The sequence below is a fragment of the Salmo trutta genome, chromosome 28 (assembly GCF_901001165.1).
Source record: "Salmo trutta chromosome 28, fSalTru1.1, whole genome shotgun sequence".
Classification (NCBI taxonomy): domain Eukaryota; kingdom Metazoa; phylum Chordata; class Actinopteri; order Salmoniformes; family Salmonidae; genus Salmo; species Salmo trutta.
This window is the reverse complement of record NC_042984.1, coordinates 22448874-22465127: the sequence shown is the minus strand read 5'-3', so window position 1 is coordinate 22465127 and position 16254 is coordinate 22448874. Positions and strand designations below refer to the sequence as shown.

The 16254-nt window shown below is 44.7% G+C and overlaps 1 protein-coding gene across 7 annotated transcripts in view; it reads right to left on the bottom strand.

Moving 5' to 3' along the window:
* Positions 1 to 16254, bottom strand: part of anks1aa (ankyrin repeat and sterile alpha motif domain containing 1Aa) — a 121432-nt gene that overhangs the window by 37408 nt on the left and 67770 nt on the right. Inside the window, exon 1 of one of the 7 annotated variants that reach the window (XM_029719203.1) lies at positions 4544 to 4821. The exons of the other annotated variants lie outside the window; for them this stretch is intronic. Within the exon in view, the coding sequence (XP_029575063.1) occupies positions 4544 to 4567 (24 nt within the window). The 5' untranslated portion in view covers positions 4568 to 4821. Of the gene's footprint in view, positions 1 to 4543; positions 4822 to 16254 lie in introns of those variants that run through there. 7 annotated transcript variants of the gene reach the window in all.

The following is a 16254-nucleotide window of genomic DNA, read 5'->3' as shown; positions in this document are numbered from 1 at the left end:
TATTTGTTTAACACTTTTTTGGTTACTACATGATTACATGTGTTATTTCATAGTTTTGATGTCTTCACTATTATTCTACAATGTAGAAAATATAAAAATAAAGAAAAATCCTGGAATGAGTAGGTGTGTCCAAACTTTTGACTGGTACTGTAGCTTACTGGCACTGACCCTGGAACTGATCCTGTATATAGCTTACTGACCCTGAAACTAATCCTGAATATAGCTACTGACCCTGGAACTGATCCTGTATATAGCTTACTTACTTCTCGTGTTTTTGTTCTACTTTACTTTATAGTACTACTGATATTGATTACTGCATTGTTGGGAAAGAGCTTGTAAGAAAGGCATTTCACTGTACTTGTCCACATGACAATAACTTGAAACTTGCTCACCAACAGAAATGGCATAACAAGCATAATAGCATAACAAGCATAAACACATTTTAACCTGTAAAAACATGCGGCAGGTTGCAAATGGGACTTCTATGACAGCAAGCAACAAGCTGGCTGGCACGCTGGATGGCTCATTCAGGTAGCCTAATTTGAAACAGATGGGACTAAACTACCTTTCCCATCACCATCTGCTGGTTCTCCATATCAGTCTTAACTGGCAGCCTCCATACTGGCTCTCCTCTCTGTGTGCTCACTAAGGATGAGGCACATGCATGCTCAAAAGAAAGGGGACAAGAGGGTTTAGCCTGAAGCATCTGTGGAATAGGGGGGTTCACTGAGCTTTTTGATCCCACTCTTTTCTCTCTGCCCCTCCCTCCTCATTAACTAGTCCACTCCATGGCACTGGCACTGTTCTCTTTACAATGAAAACACCATGGAATGACAGATCCCTCCCCCATTATTGATAGATAGGCTATGTACAGTGCCTTTGAAAAGTATTCAGACCCCTTGACTTTTTCCACATTTTGATACGTTACAGCCTTATTCTAAAATGCATTAAAAAAAAATGTTTTTACCCTCATCAATCTACACACAATACCCCATAATGACAAAGCAAAAACAGGTTTGTAGAAAAACGGAAATATCACATTTATATAAGAATTCAGACCCTTTACTCAGTACTTTGTTGAAGTGCCTTTGGGAGCGATTACAGCCTTGAGTCTTCTTGGGTATGACGCTACAAGCTTGGCACACCTGTATTTGGGGAGTTTCTCCCATTCTTCTCCACAGATCCTCTCAAGCTCTGTCAGGTTTGATGGGGAGCATTGCCGCACAGCTATTTTCAGGTCTCTCCAGAGATGTTCGATCGGGTTCAAGTCCGGACTCTGGCTGGGCCACTCAAGGACATTCAGACTTGTCCCAAAGCCACTCACGCATTGTCTTAGCTGTGTGATTAGGGTCGTTGTCCTGTTGGAAGGTGAACCTTCGCCCCGGTCTGAGGTCCTGAGCGCTGTGGAGCAGGTTTTCATCAAGGATCTCTCTGTACTTTGCCCCATTCATCTTTGCCTCGATCTTGACTAGTCTCCCAGCCCCTTCCGCTGAAAAACATCCCCACAGCATGATGCTGCCACCATCATGCTTCACCGAAGGGATGGTGCCAGGTTTCCTCCAGACGTGACACTTGGCATTCAGGACAAAGAGTTCAATCTTGGTTTCATCAGACCAGAGAATCTTGTTTCTCATGGTCTAAGAGTCTTTAGGTACATTCTGGCAATCTCCAAGCGGGCTGTCATGTGCCTTTTACTGAAGAGTGGCCACTCTACCATGAAGGCCTGATTGGTGGAGTGCTGCAGAGATGGTAGTCCCTCTGGAAGGTTCTCCCATCTCCACAGAGGAACTCTGGAGCTCTGCCAGAGTGACCATCGGGTTCCTGGTCACCTCCCTGACCAAGGCCCGTCACCCCCGATTGCTCAGTTTGGCCGGGCGGACAGCTCTAGGAAGAGTCTTGGTGGTTCCAAACTTCTTCCATTTACGAATGATGGAGGCCACTGTGTTCTTGGGGACCTTCAATGCTGCAGAAATGTTTTGGTACCCTTCCCCAGATCTGTGCCTCGACACAATCCTGTCTCAGAGCTCTAGGGTTGGTTTTTGATCTGACATGCACTGTCAACTGTGGGATCTTATATAGACAGGTGTGTGCCTTTCCAAATCATGTCCAATCAATTGAATTTACCAAAGGAAGACTCCACTCAAGTTGTAGAAACATCAAGGATGATCAATGGAAACAGGTTGCACCTGATCTCAATTTCGAGTCTCATAGCAGAGGGTCTGAATACTTTCGTAAATAAGGTATTTATGTTTTCTAAAAACCTGTTTTCGCTTTGTCATTATGGGGTATTGTGTATAGATTGCCGAGGATTGTTTTCATTTAATCAATTTAAGAATAAGGCTGTAAGATTTGGAAAAAGTCTCGGGGTCTGAATACTTTCCGAACGTGTGTTAGACACTCATGAGCAGGGATGTTTATTTTCAAACAGGACAGGTTTATTATATAGGGGTGGAGGAGCGTTGGGAACGAGAAAGAAATAAACTAACTATGAGAACAATGGATGTCATAACCATAAATCATGCTGAATAAAAGACAAAAAGGTCAATAAGGATACCTTCCTGAATACTGGTATTCTCACAGGATGAGGGCATTCTTTTCTAAATATATATTTATAGCTTGTGTAAAATACAATTTAGCTCACTCTAGTGTCCATAAATGACATTGCATTGCTTCCCTTCCAAACCTGATGTTGCAATTAAACGGAGAGATTGATGAGTTGGGAAAATTATCACCCTGTGGAGGAATGCTAGGTCTCCTGTAAAGTGGTTACACAAAGCTCTAAGTGTGGCCTGCCCAGATAAAGATGACAGGACTGTGGCTTCATTCAGATCTATAGGCTCTCTGTTTGCCTGCAGAATAAAACCCTTGAGTGTCATCAGTTCCCAGTAATGAGCAGTTTTGGACAATACAGCCCAGCCAGCATCCTCTATCTGTCTGAGTGGCTGTGCTATATGCTGCTGTCTGGTAATCTGGCTAGGAGCTGTGGCTCTCAGGGGGAAATGCTACAGTAATGTTATGCTACATTCTTTCATGGAGGAGATGTCTGGATTCTATCTCCCCCTCCAGAACCTGACTGCCAAACCCTGTACCTCTCTGTAATGGTCTACCAGCCTGTGACTCAGGACAATACCCTGAATACACCTCCTTCGAGCATATTGGACCCGAAAGGTGCCAATAGGAAGAAATGATTGATTACTGTACATCACACAGCTGTATACACACACACCAAGCTGTGCTCCGACACACAGACACGCACATGCACCCAACACACACACACAAAAACACACACTATGCGGTGCTAGCACCATTCAACTTTGATATTTTGGCACCCCTCATCCAACATAAGAATCAGCTTTCAAGGCTGCAGTTGGCTGGCTGTGACAGACAGGTCTAATATACTGTGAGACTAAGTAAATACATCCTGATCTGAGCAGAGGATATAACGGCCTGGTGGTTCCTCGAGGTACGGCCTATAGGCCTACATACACAGCCAAGGAAGCTTCTCACTGGGATAGATACTCATAACCAAACACAGAGCTGAGACAAGAGAGAAGGTTTCAATCCATATATAGGTCCTAGAGACACATCCATTGTGAGAGGGGCTCTCTAGTGTCTATGGGCACCATCGACCTGATAGGATGAGAAGAGGTCAGAGGGGTGTTAAAGGTCAACAGCTGAGAAAGGAGTGGGTTAGCTATCAGGTGGGGTTGGGGTCAGAGTGAGGCAGATAAAAAAAAATCAGAAAGAGGGAGGGAGATGGAAATGGAGAGAGAGTGATATAGAGAGAGAGAGAGAGAGAGAGAGAGAGAGAGAGACAAAGACAGAGAGAGCCCTTAGGCACTGTGACCCAGGGCCAGCTGGCAGAGTGTGCTGGAGGTAAAATAAAGGTCTTCCACATGGAAAGCTTGCCCAGACCAAGGAGCCGAGGCTCACATTGGCAAGCTGGCACCGAGAGCAGGGCCTGGAGAGGCCATTCAGAGGGCCTAAACACTAACACAACACCCTCTGAACAGGTGCCACAGGATCTACACTGACACTGGTACACAGCACAATCAATAGTCTCCACCAAATGCCCCAGAGTGACCCTCTGTTGGTCACCCCAGGCGATGACACACCACACAGAGTTTGATTTGATCCCAGCAGCAGGTCCTAACCCACAGCATGGGGATTTACCGCTCTTATTTCTACAGGGTCGCTAGCCATCTCCTCAGAGGGAGAATCTGGGAAAAGAGCTTAACCCTCTCCATACAAACAGAGTTGATATTAAACATGCTAACAGATACAGAAAAAGATCATAGCAACATATATATATACTCTCAAAAACCAGCCTGTGGAGTTTAAAATGCCACAGAAGATTAAGCAGAAGTCTTGATCAATGAGGTTGGCTAAAGTAGGAAAACATCCTTGGCTTAGTTAAAAAGAAAATGTTACAATATTATTAATATTAATGGAAAAATATCCTAAAAGAAAGAGAGGTAGGCTACAACATCATTTCTATGAATGGAAAATTGAAAGACACTGTAAAGAGAATCAATATACTCACAAAAGCTGGCTTCATAGTGGCCATGGGATCCGTGGGGAGCAGGACAAAAAACTGTTAGATGACTACCCTTTCTTCTCAGTCTGTCTATGCGTCGCCCTCCCGCTCTCTTTCTTCTTCTCTCTCTATCCCCTCCCATCTGTGGGTCTACTCTAACTGGCCCACACAATGTATCCCCTGGATTGTCATGTTTAGTATGATCCTAAGACTGAGACAAACCTGCATTAGCATGGGCTTTAAAACGCACACACACACACACACACACACACACACACACACACACACACTTAAATGCAGAAGCGCAGGCCAAGACCTCATGCAAGTCAAATCTCCTCGTCTGTAAAGGCAGGCTGTGTGTGTAAAGAGAAGAGGGTGTGAGAAAAGGAGGAGTCAGCAGACCCAGACACACAATGAAATAGCTTTTTTTGGTGCCCTGGGACCCCCTCGTCCACACGCTGTCACACAGCTCAGTAGAGTGTTCCAGAGCAGCCAGCCGTGACCAGCAAGATGGCCGCCCGCAGCCAGGCTGGCTGCTCCTTACAGCAACAGTAGGGAGTGAGAGACAGCTAAGAGAGGGATAGAGAAAATAGAGAAGGGCTACACTTTAAAAACTGACCTATTTACAGAGGATATTCGCAGGCTTCTAAATAACTAAAACAAAGGATGGGGAAAGTTAGAAAACATACTTTTGCTTAATATTGCTTTGATTTGTTATAAACATTCCATCAATGATGCAGACCGAGTACTTGAGGTTTTCTTGAAAACAGTGTGAGAAAAGAGTTTCAGCTTGAAAAATGTATCTTTGCTAAGAAGCAATTTGTTTATTTTGCTTGCTTTTGCTGCTTGCTTGCTAACCCAGTCTGCTAACTTGCCAGCCCCGGTCTGCTAACTGCTAGCTTGTTTAGCCCCAGCCTACTAACTGTTAGCATCGGCCTGCTAACTGACTGAATCACCGTGTCCCCAGTCAGCCCAACCACTCACTGGACCCATATGTTCACTTGGCTACGCATGCCTCGCTCTAATATCAATATGCCTCGTCCATTACTGTCCTGGTTAGTGATTACTGTCTTATTTTACTGGAGAGCCTCTAGCCCTGCTCAATATGCCTTAACCAACCATGTTGTTCCACCTCCTACATATGCGATGACATCACCTGGTTTAAACGTCTCTAGAGACTATGTCTCTCTCATCATTACTCAATGCCTAGGTTTACCTCCAATGTACTCACATCCTACCTTACCTTTGTCTGTACACAATGCCTTGAATCTATGCTATCGTGCCCAGAAACCTGCTCCTTTTACGCTCTGTTCCGAACGTGCTTGACGGCCAGTTCGTATAGCCTTTAGCCGTACCCTTATCCTTCTTCTCCTCTGTTCCTCTGGTGATGTAGAGGTTAATCCAGGCCCTGCAGTGCCTAGCTCCACTCCCACTCCCCAGGTGCTCTCATTTGTTGACTTCTGTAACCATAAAAGCCTTGGTTTCATGCATGTTAACATTAGAAGCCTACTCCCTAAGTTTGTTTCACTCACTGCTTTAGCACACTCTCCCTACCCGGATGTCTTAGCCGTGTCTGAATCCTGGCTTAGGAAAACCACCAAAAACCCTGAAATCACCATCGCTAACTATAACATTTTCCGCCAAGATAGAACTGCCAAATGGGGGCGGTGTTGCAATCTACTGCAAAGATAGCCTGCAGAGTTCTGTATTACTATCCAAGTCTGTACCCAAACAATTTGAGCTCCTACTAAAAATGCACCTTTCCAGAAATAAGTCTCTCAGTGTTGCCGCTTGCTATAGACCTCCCTCTGCCCCCAGCTGTGCCCTCGATATCATATGTGAATTGATTGCCCCCCATCTATCTTCTGAGCTCGTGCTGCTAGGTGACCTAAACTGGGACATGCTTAACACCCCGGCCATCCTACAATCTAAGCTTGATGCCCTCAATCTCACACAAATTATCAATGAACCTACCAGGTACAACCCCAAATCCGTAAACACGGGCACCCTCATAGATGTCATCCAAACTAACTCGCCCTCCAAATACACCTCTGCTGTTTTCAACCAAGATCTTAGCGATCACTGCCTCATTGCCTGCATCCGTAATGGGTCTACGACCACCCCTCATCACTGTCAAACGCTCCCTAAAACACTTCTGCGAGCAGGCCTTTCTAATCAACCTGGCCGGGGTATCCTGGAATGACATTGACCTCATCCCGTCAGTAGAGGATGCCTGGCTATTCTTTAAAAAGTACCTTCCTCACCATCTTAAATAAGCATGCCCCATTCAAAAAATGTAGAACTAGGAATAGATATAGTCCTTGGTTCACTCCAGACCTGTCTGCCCTTGACCAGCACAAAAACATCCTGTGGCATTCTGCATTAGCATCGAATAGCCCCCGTGATATGCAACTTTTCAGGGAAGTTAGGAAGAAATATACACAGGCAGTTTGAAAAAGCTAGCCTTAGCTTTTCTAACAGAAATTTGCATCCTGTAGGATGAACTCCAAAAAGTTCTGGGACACTGTAAAGTCCATGGAGAATAAGAGCACCTCCTCCCAGCTGCCCACTGCTCTGAGGCTAGGAAACACTGTTACCACCGATAAAACCACAATAATTGAGAATTTCAATAAGCATTTCTCTACGGCTGGCCATGCTTTCCACCTGGCTACTCCTACCCCGGTCAACTGCCCAGCACCCTCCACAGCAACCCGCCAAAGCCCCCACATTTCTCCTTCACCCAAATCCAAATAGCTGATGTTCTGAAAGAGCTGCAAAAGCTGGACCCATACAAATCAGCCGGGCTAGACAATCTGGACCCTCTCTTTCTAAAATTATCTGCCAAAATTGTTGCAACCCCTATTACTAGCCTGTTCAACCTCTCTTTCGTATCGTCTGAGATTCCCAAAGATTGGAAAGCTGTCGCGGTCATCCCCCTATTCCAAGGGGGTGACACTCTAGACCCAAACTGCTACAGACCTATATCTATCCTACCCTGTCTTTCTAAGGTCTTCGAAAGCCAAGTTAATAAACAGATTACCGACCATTTCGAATCCCACCGTACCTTCTCCGCAAATGCAATATGGTTTCAGAGCTGGTCATGGGTGCACCTCAGCCACGCTCAAGGTCCTAAATGACACCATAACCGCCATCTATAAGAGACATTACTGTGCAGCCGTATTCATCGACCTGGCCAAGGCTTTCAACTCTGTCAATCACCACATTCTTATTGGCAGACTCGACAGCCTTGGTTTCTCAAATGATTGCCTCACCTGGTTTACCAACTACTTCTCTGATAGAGTTCAGTGTGTCAATTCGGAGGGCCTGTTGTCCGGACCTCTGGCAGTCTCTATGGGTGTGCCACAGGGTTCAATTCTCGGGCCGACTCTCTTCTCTGTATACATCAATGATGTTGCTCTTGATGCTGGTGATTCTCTGATCCACCTCTACGCAGACGACACCATTCTGTATACTTCTGGCCCCTCTTTGGACACTGTGTTAACTAACCTCCAGATGAGCTTCAATGCCATACAACTCTCCTTCCGTGGCCTCTAACTGCTCTTAAATGCAAGTAAAACTAAATGCATGCTATTCAATCGATCACTGTCCGCACCTGCTCACCCGTCCAGCATCACTACCCTGGACGGCTCTGACTTAGAATACGTGGACAACTACAAATACCTGGGTGTCTGGTTAGACTGTAAACTCTGCTTCCAGACACACATTAAGCATCTCCAATCCAAAATTAAATCTAGAATCGGCTTCCTATATCGCAACAAAGCATCCTTCACTCATGCTGCCAAACATACCCTCGTAAAATTGACCATCCTACCGATCCTCGACTTCGGTGATGTCATCTAGAAAATAGCCTCCAACACTCTACTCAACAAACTGGATGCAGTCTATCACAGTGCCCTCCGTTTTGTCACCAAAGCCCCATACACTACCCACCATTGCGACCTGTACACTCTCGTTGGTTGGCCCTCACTTCATACTCGTCGCCAAACCCACTGGCTACAAGTCTCTGCTAGGTAAAGCCCCGCCTTATCTCAGCTCACTGGTCACCATAGCAGCACCCACTCGCAGCACGCGCTCCAGCAGGTATATCTCACTGGTCACCCCCAAAGCCAATTCCTCCTTTAGTCGTCTTTCCTTCCAGTTCTCTGCTGCCAATGACTGGAACGAACTGCAAAAATCTCTGAAGCTGGAGACTCATATCTCCCTCACTAGCTTTAAACACCAGCTGTCAGAGCAGCTCACAGATCACTGCACCTGTACATAGATGGGCTGTTTACAGATGGGCTATCTACCTACCTCATCCCCATACTGTATTTATTTATTTATCCATCTTGCTCCTTTGCACCCCAGTATCTCTACTTGCACATTCATCTTCTGCACATCTACCATTCCAGTGTTTAAATGCTATATTGTAATTACTTCGCCACCATGGCCTATTTATTGCCTTAACTTACCTTATTTGCACTCACTGTATATAGACTTTTTGTTTTCTTTTGTCCTACTGTATTATTGACTGTATGTTTTGATTATTCCATGTGTAACTCTGTTGTTGTATGTGTCGAATTGCAATGCTTTATCTTGGCCAGAACTTGTTCTCAACTAGCCTACCTGGTTAAATAAAGGTGAAATAAATAAAATAAAATACATTTTGGGCCATTTTAATTGAAAACAATCACAGTAAGGTATTCAATTGTTACCCAGAAATGATTTGATGTTGAGATAAAAACTGTATTAGACCTTTAAGAAAACTGTCCAATGGGTGATGAATCTGGTATAATGTAACCCAGGGAAACCCCTCCTGGGTGACTGAGCATTAGGGCCCTATTAACTATTCAATAGACAAAAAAAATAAGAAATAGAATAGTCATGAAAACGAGGATATAAAAAGAAATCTAAAATTAACTTTTTCTTGCCAAAGGAAAGAACTTGCATACCGTACTCTCTCTTACACACACATACGCATCACGGACAGGTTACATGCTAATCCGAGTGATGGGTTGAAAGGCAACGTTCGGCTGTTATCTTGAACACTGCAGCTCAGGGTTTCTGCATTAGCATTCACCTCGGCTAGGTTGTTGAGCAAACTGTCAACTCTCCGGGCTGCTACACCGCAATAAGTGATCCTACCTGACAACCTTCAGGCTGAGGGGGTGGCAGAGAGAGCGACAGGGAGGCTGTGAATACAGACAAGGTGGCAATAATGGGCGATGTAGAAACTGAGATCTCTGGTAACCGTCAAACCTTTACATGAAAGGTGTGTGAAGAAAATAAAAGATTGTCTTTTAAACGTTCAAATATGAAGCAATCCTGCTACTACTCACAGGAGGTACAAGTACTCAAAACAGGTCAGGGCACTCAAAAGATTGCAGTACCTAAATGAAGCCACTACCCTGAACACAACAGAAGGTCTCCTCATACCTACTTAGATTCCGTCACACAGGAACACAACTCCACCTCAAATCAAAGTTTATTTGTCACGTGCGCCGAATACAAGGTGTAGACCTTACAGTGAAATGGTTACTTACAAGCCCTAACCAACAGAGCAACTTTAAAGTAAAAAATAGTTATTAGGTAAACAATAGATAAGTAAAGAAATACAAAAACAAATGTGAAATGACAGTGAAAATAACAGTAGCGAGGCTATATACAGGTGGTACCGGTACAGAGTCAATGTGCGGGGGCACCGGTTAGTTGGGTTAATTGAGGTAATACGTACATGTATACTACCATTCAAAAGCTTGGGGTCACTTAGAAATGTCCTTGTTTTTGAAAGAAAAGCACATTCTTTGTTCATTAAAAAAACATCAAATTGATCAGAAATACAGCGTAGACATTGTTAATGTTGTAAATGACTATTGTAGCTGGAAACAACTGATTTTTAATGGAATATCTACATATGCATACAGAGGCCCATTATCAGCAACCATCACTCCTGTGTTCCAATGGCACGTTGTGTTAGCTAATCCAAGTTAATCATTTTACAAGGCTAATTGATCATTAGTAAACCCTTTTGCAATTATGTTAGCACAGCTGAAAACTGTTGTTCTGATTAAAGAAGCAATACAACTGGTCTTCTTTAGACTAGTTGAGTATCTGGAGCGTCAGCATTACTGGGTTTGATTACAGGCTCAAAATGGCCAGAAACAATGCACTTTCTTCTGAAACTCGTCAGTCTATTCTTGTTCTGAGAACTGAAGGCTATTCCATGCGAGAAATTACCAATTGAGCAGCGCAAACTGGCTCTAACCAGAATAGAAAGAGGAGCTGGAGGCCCTGGTGCACAACTGCGCAAGAGAACAAGTACATTAGAGTGTCTAGTTTGAGAAACAGACGCCTCACAAGTCCTCAACTGGCAGCTTCATTAAATAGTACCCGCAAAACACCAGTCTCAACGTCTACAGTGAAGAGGCGACTCCGGGATGCTGGCCTTCTAGGCAGAGTTGCAAAGAAAAAGCCTTCAATCAGACTTGTCAATAAAAAGAAAAGATTAAGATGGGCGGGACACAATGCAAATAGTTGGGGTAGCTATTTGATTACCTTTTCAGGAGTCTTATGGCATGGGGGTAAAAGCTGTTGAGGAGCCTTTTGGTCCAAGACTAAGTGCTCCGGTACCGCTTGCCATGCGGTAGCAGAGAGAACAGTCTATGACTGGGGTGGCTGGGGTCTTTGACAATTTTTTGGGCCTTCCTCTGACATGGCCTGATGTAGAGGTCTTGGGTGGCAGGCAGCTTAGCCCCAGTGATGTACTGGGCCGTTCGCACTACCCTCTGTAGTGCCTTGTGGTCGGAGGTCGAGCAGTTGCCGTACCAGGCAGTGATGCAACCAGTTAGGATGCTCTCGATGTTGCAGCTGTAGAACCTTTTGAGGATCTGAGGACCCATGCCAAATCTTTTCAGTCTCCTGAGAGGGAATAGGTTTTGTCGTGCCTTCTTCACGACTGTCTTGGTGTGTTTAGACCATTCTAGTTTGTTGGTGATGTGGACACCAAGGAACTTGAAGCTCTCAACCTGCTCTACTACAGCCCCATCAATGAGAATGGGGCGTGCTAGGTCCTCCTTATCCTGTAGGCCACAATCATCTCCTTTATCTTGATTACGTTGAGGGATAGGTTGTTATCCTGACACCACCCGGCCAGGTCTCTGACCTCTTACACTGTTGTGTCATCTACAAACTTAATGATGATGTTGGAGTCGTGCCTGGCCATGCAGTCGTGGGTGAACAGGGAGTACTGGAGGGGACTGAGCACGCACCCCTGTGGAGATCCAGTGTTGAGGATCAGCGTGGCAGATGTGTTGCTACCTACCCTCACTACCTGGGGAGGCCCATCAGAAAGTCCAGGATCCAGTTGCAGAGGGAGGTGTTTAGTACCAGGATCCTTAGCTGCTCTGTGACTAGATCCTGCCACAGGCAAGGGAACACTAGTCTCCAAGCGGATAACCCTCTGCTTTCCTTTGCTGCTTAGGTTCAACTCCTACATTATGCAACCAGATGCATTGAGGCTATTCTCATTGACGGACATTTAAGGAGAGCAGTGTAACGAGATTTCAATTTACACAAAACATACATAAAATGTTCAATTTACAATACATCCTTGCCTTACCTTTCCGTTGTGATTGGCAAAGTGACATTCTTATTAAGCTCAGTCAATTCAGATCTAAATAACTAACTGTAGAGAGTAGACATTAGACTGTATAATAAGGGAGAGTCGACCAGGAAATAACATCTGCAGGATTATAGCTGGTGCTGCTCTGATCAGTAGGGAGCTGCTGTGGTGTGGCGTCTCCTCTTCCTATCGCCACACAACTGCATCATGACTTAATCCACAGGCAGCCTCTCGGAAAGGCCGAATCCCATCTTCCAGCTCCAGGACTTCATGAGGTGAGGTGTTCAATCAAGCTGTGGGTGATTACAGCGTACAGAGTTGGGTCTGGCTCCTGTGTCACTCATAATGTAGGCTAGTCCCAGTAGCTACAGTATCACCAGGAGGGTATAAAGTAGTCTCATATTGCTGAACGTTTCAGCAGGGGAACTAAAGATTCAAGTCGGCAAGCTGTTCCAGTCTGGTGACCCCGTTACCCAGTTGGGACTGAATGCTCTACAACAGAGAGAAGACCCACACTGATAACACTAACACTGTGCCTGCAGGAGGGGACTGGAATGACAGAGCACTTTGAAGTAATGTGACAAAGTTCATTCTCTGCAACTTCTAATGAACTGTTTTTGATTTGAAGTAATTCGATATTGGAAAACGATGCATCTATTTAGAAGGTGAACTCTGAACGGCGGCTGTGACACAGACGTATTCATGAAGTTCACAGCATAACATTTGAACAGTAGCTTCATGAAAGTAATTTAAGTGGTGAATGAACACGTCTAATATGTCTTACAGTTGTACAAACAGAATGTTATGACTGGAGTCTCGATACAAAAGTGAAACAGTCTGTTCTCTTCAGTTTATCTTCTCCTCCTCTCTCTCCCATTGTCAGAGTGTAATAGTCAACACAGCAGAGACCCCCCCCGCCCCCCCCCCCCCCCCCCCCCCCCCCCCCCCGCCCCCCCCCCCCCCCCCCCACAGTCTACTTGAACAGAACAATGCTGAATGACGAGACATCAAAGCAGAACAAACGGCATACTATTAAGACGTGCTATAGATGGAAGGAAAGTAGTCTAGAAATCTACCGGGTCAAACCGTTTCACTGCAACAGTGAAGGTGTAAACTTGTCAGTAGAAAGCCTAAACAGTATATTTGACCTTTCAACTTCACTACCAAATCAAAACATTTCTATGCAGACAATCTAAGAAAATTAACAACAATGACAAATGGTTTGATGAAGAATGCAAAAACCTAAGAAATAAATTGAGAAACCTGTCCAACCAAAAACAGACTTGAGCCTACGCCTTCACTATGGTGAAACACCAAAACAGTACAGAAATACACTAAGAAAAAAGAAGCAACAGCACGTCAGAAACCAGCCCAATGTAATTGAAGAATCCATAGAATCTAACAATTTCTGTGAAAACTGGAACACACTAAACATACAACAACATGAAGACCTATCTATCCAAAATGGAGATGTACAGTGGGGGAAAAAAGTATTTGATCCCCTGCTGATTTTGTACGTTTGCCCACTGACAAAGAAATGATCAGTCTATAATTTTAATAGTAGGTTTATTTGAACAGTGAGACAGAATAACAACAAAGAAATCCAGAAAAACGCATGTCAAAAATGTTATAAAATGATTTGCATTTTAATGAGGGAAATAAGTATTTGACCCCTCTGCAAAACATGACTTAGTACTTGGTGGCAAAACCCTTGTTGGCAATCACAGAGGTAAGACGTTTCTTGTAGTTGGCCACCAGGTTTGCACACATCTCAGGAGGGATTTTGTCCCACTCCTCTTTGCAGATCTTCTCCAAGTCATTAAGGTTTCGAGGCTGACGTTTGGCAACTCGAACCTTCAGCTCCCTCCACAGATTTTCTATGGGATTAAGGTCTACAGACTGGCTAGGCCACTCCAGGACCTTAATGTGCTTCTTCTTGAGCCACTCCTTTGTTGCCTTGGCCGTGTGTTTTGGGTCATTGTCATGCTGGAATACCCATCCACGACCCATTTTCAATGCCCTGGCTGAGGGAAGGAGGTTCTTACCCAAGATTTGACGGTACATGGCCCCGTCCATCATCCCTTTGATGCGGTGAAGTTGTCCTGTCCCCTTAGCAGAAAAACACCCCCAAAGCATAATGTTTCCACCTCCACGTTTGACGGTGGAGATGGTGTTCTTGGGGTCATAGGCAGCATTCCTCCTCCTCCAAACACGGCGAGTTGAGTTGATGTCAAAGAGCTCCATTTTGGTCTCATCTGACCACAACACTTTCACCAGTTGTCCTCTGAGTCATTCAGATGTTCATTGGCAAACTTCAGATGGGCATGTATATGTATTCTTGAGCAGGGGGACCTTGCGGGCGCTGCAGGATTTCAGTCCTTCACGGCGTAGTGTGTTACCAATTGTTTTCTTGGTGACTATGGTCCCAGCTGCCTTGAGATCATTGACAAGATCCTCCCGTGTAGTTCTGGGCTGATTCCTCACCGTTCTCATGATCATTGCAACTCCACGAGGTGAGATCTTGCATGGAGCCCCAGGCCGAGGGATATTGACAGTTCTTTTGTGTTTCTTCCATTTGCGAATAATCGCACCAAATGTTGTCACCTTCTCACCAAGCTGCTTGGCGATGGTCTTGTAGCCCATTCCAGCCTTGTGTAGGTCTACAATGTTGTCCCTGATATCCTTGGAGAGCTCTTTGGTCTTGGCCATGGTGGAGAGTTTGGAATCTGATTGATTGATTGCTACTGTGGACAGGTGTCTTTTTTTACAGGTAACAAGCTGCGGTTAGGAGCACTCCCTTTAAAGAGTGTGCTCCTAATCTCAGCTCGTTACCTGTATAAAAGACACCTGGGAGCCAGAAATCTTTCTGATTGAGAGGGGGTCAAATACGTATTTCCCTCATTAAAATGCAAATCAATTTATAACATTTTTGACATGCATTTTTCTGGATATTGTTGTTGTTATTCTGTCTCTCACTGTTCAAATAAACCTACCATTAAAATTATAGACTGATCCTTTTTTTGTCAGTGGGCAAACGTACAAAATCAGCAGGGGATCAAATACTTTCCCCCCCCACACTGTATGGATAACCCACTTCTCTAATCTTTTTCGCCCTATAACAAAGACCAAACAGCAAAAACATACACATGATCAATTACAAATCTTAGAATCAGCTATTAAAAAGACTACCAGAGCCCACTGGACTCTCCAATTACATTGAATGAACTACAGGACAGAATACAAACCCTCCAACCCAAAAAGGTCTGTGGTGTTGATAGTAGGGATGCACAATATATCGGTAAGCATATCGGAATCAGACGATATTAGCTAAAAATGGCAACATTGGCATCGGCCTGATGTCTAGTTTAACGTCGACGTGTAAAACCGATGTCAAAGCTGACGTACATATTTCACCCTGCACACCCTACAAACGTAGGTAGATATAGCGCTACACATGCAACACAGCATTCCTAACCTAGCCCACAATGTCTGCTGTGTGCATCGAGCAGTCAACAAGTCGAGCAGTCATTTGAAAGAGTAAGAATATTGTAGCGAGACAACTGAAAGGTGAAATCCATTAACACCAAGATAATGGAATTCATTGCCCTTGACAATCAACTGTTCTCTGTCGTGGGTGATGTTGGCTTTCGCCGACTGGTCGAGCACCGGTACACACTACCAAATAGGCGCTATTTTTCAGATGTTGCCCTGCCGGAGTTACACAGTATTGTTGATACTCACATCCATGAGCTAACGTTACTTGCTATGGGCGTCACTGCTATTAGCTTCACGACGGACATTTGGACCAGCGATGTCAGCCCCATGAGCATTATTAGTCTGACAGTACAGTGGGTCGACGAGCATTTCGTACTGAGGAAAAGCTGTATTGCATGCTCAAGGACGTGCTGGTTCTCATAACGCTGCTGCCATTTCAATGGCATTTGAGAACATGTTTGAAACTTGTAAACATGAACACTCCTAGCTCCATTCAAAACAACTGACTCGAGAAAAAAGCTCAACTGCGTCTGCAGCAGACGTGATACCCTCTGTCATGGCATTGAAACGCCTACTCAACAAAGATGTCAACACAGACCGT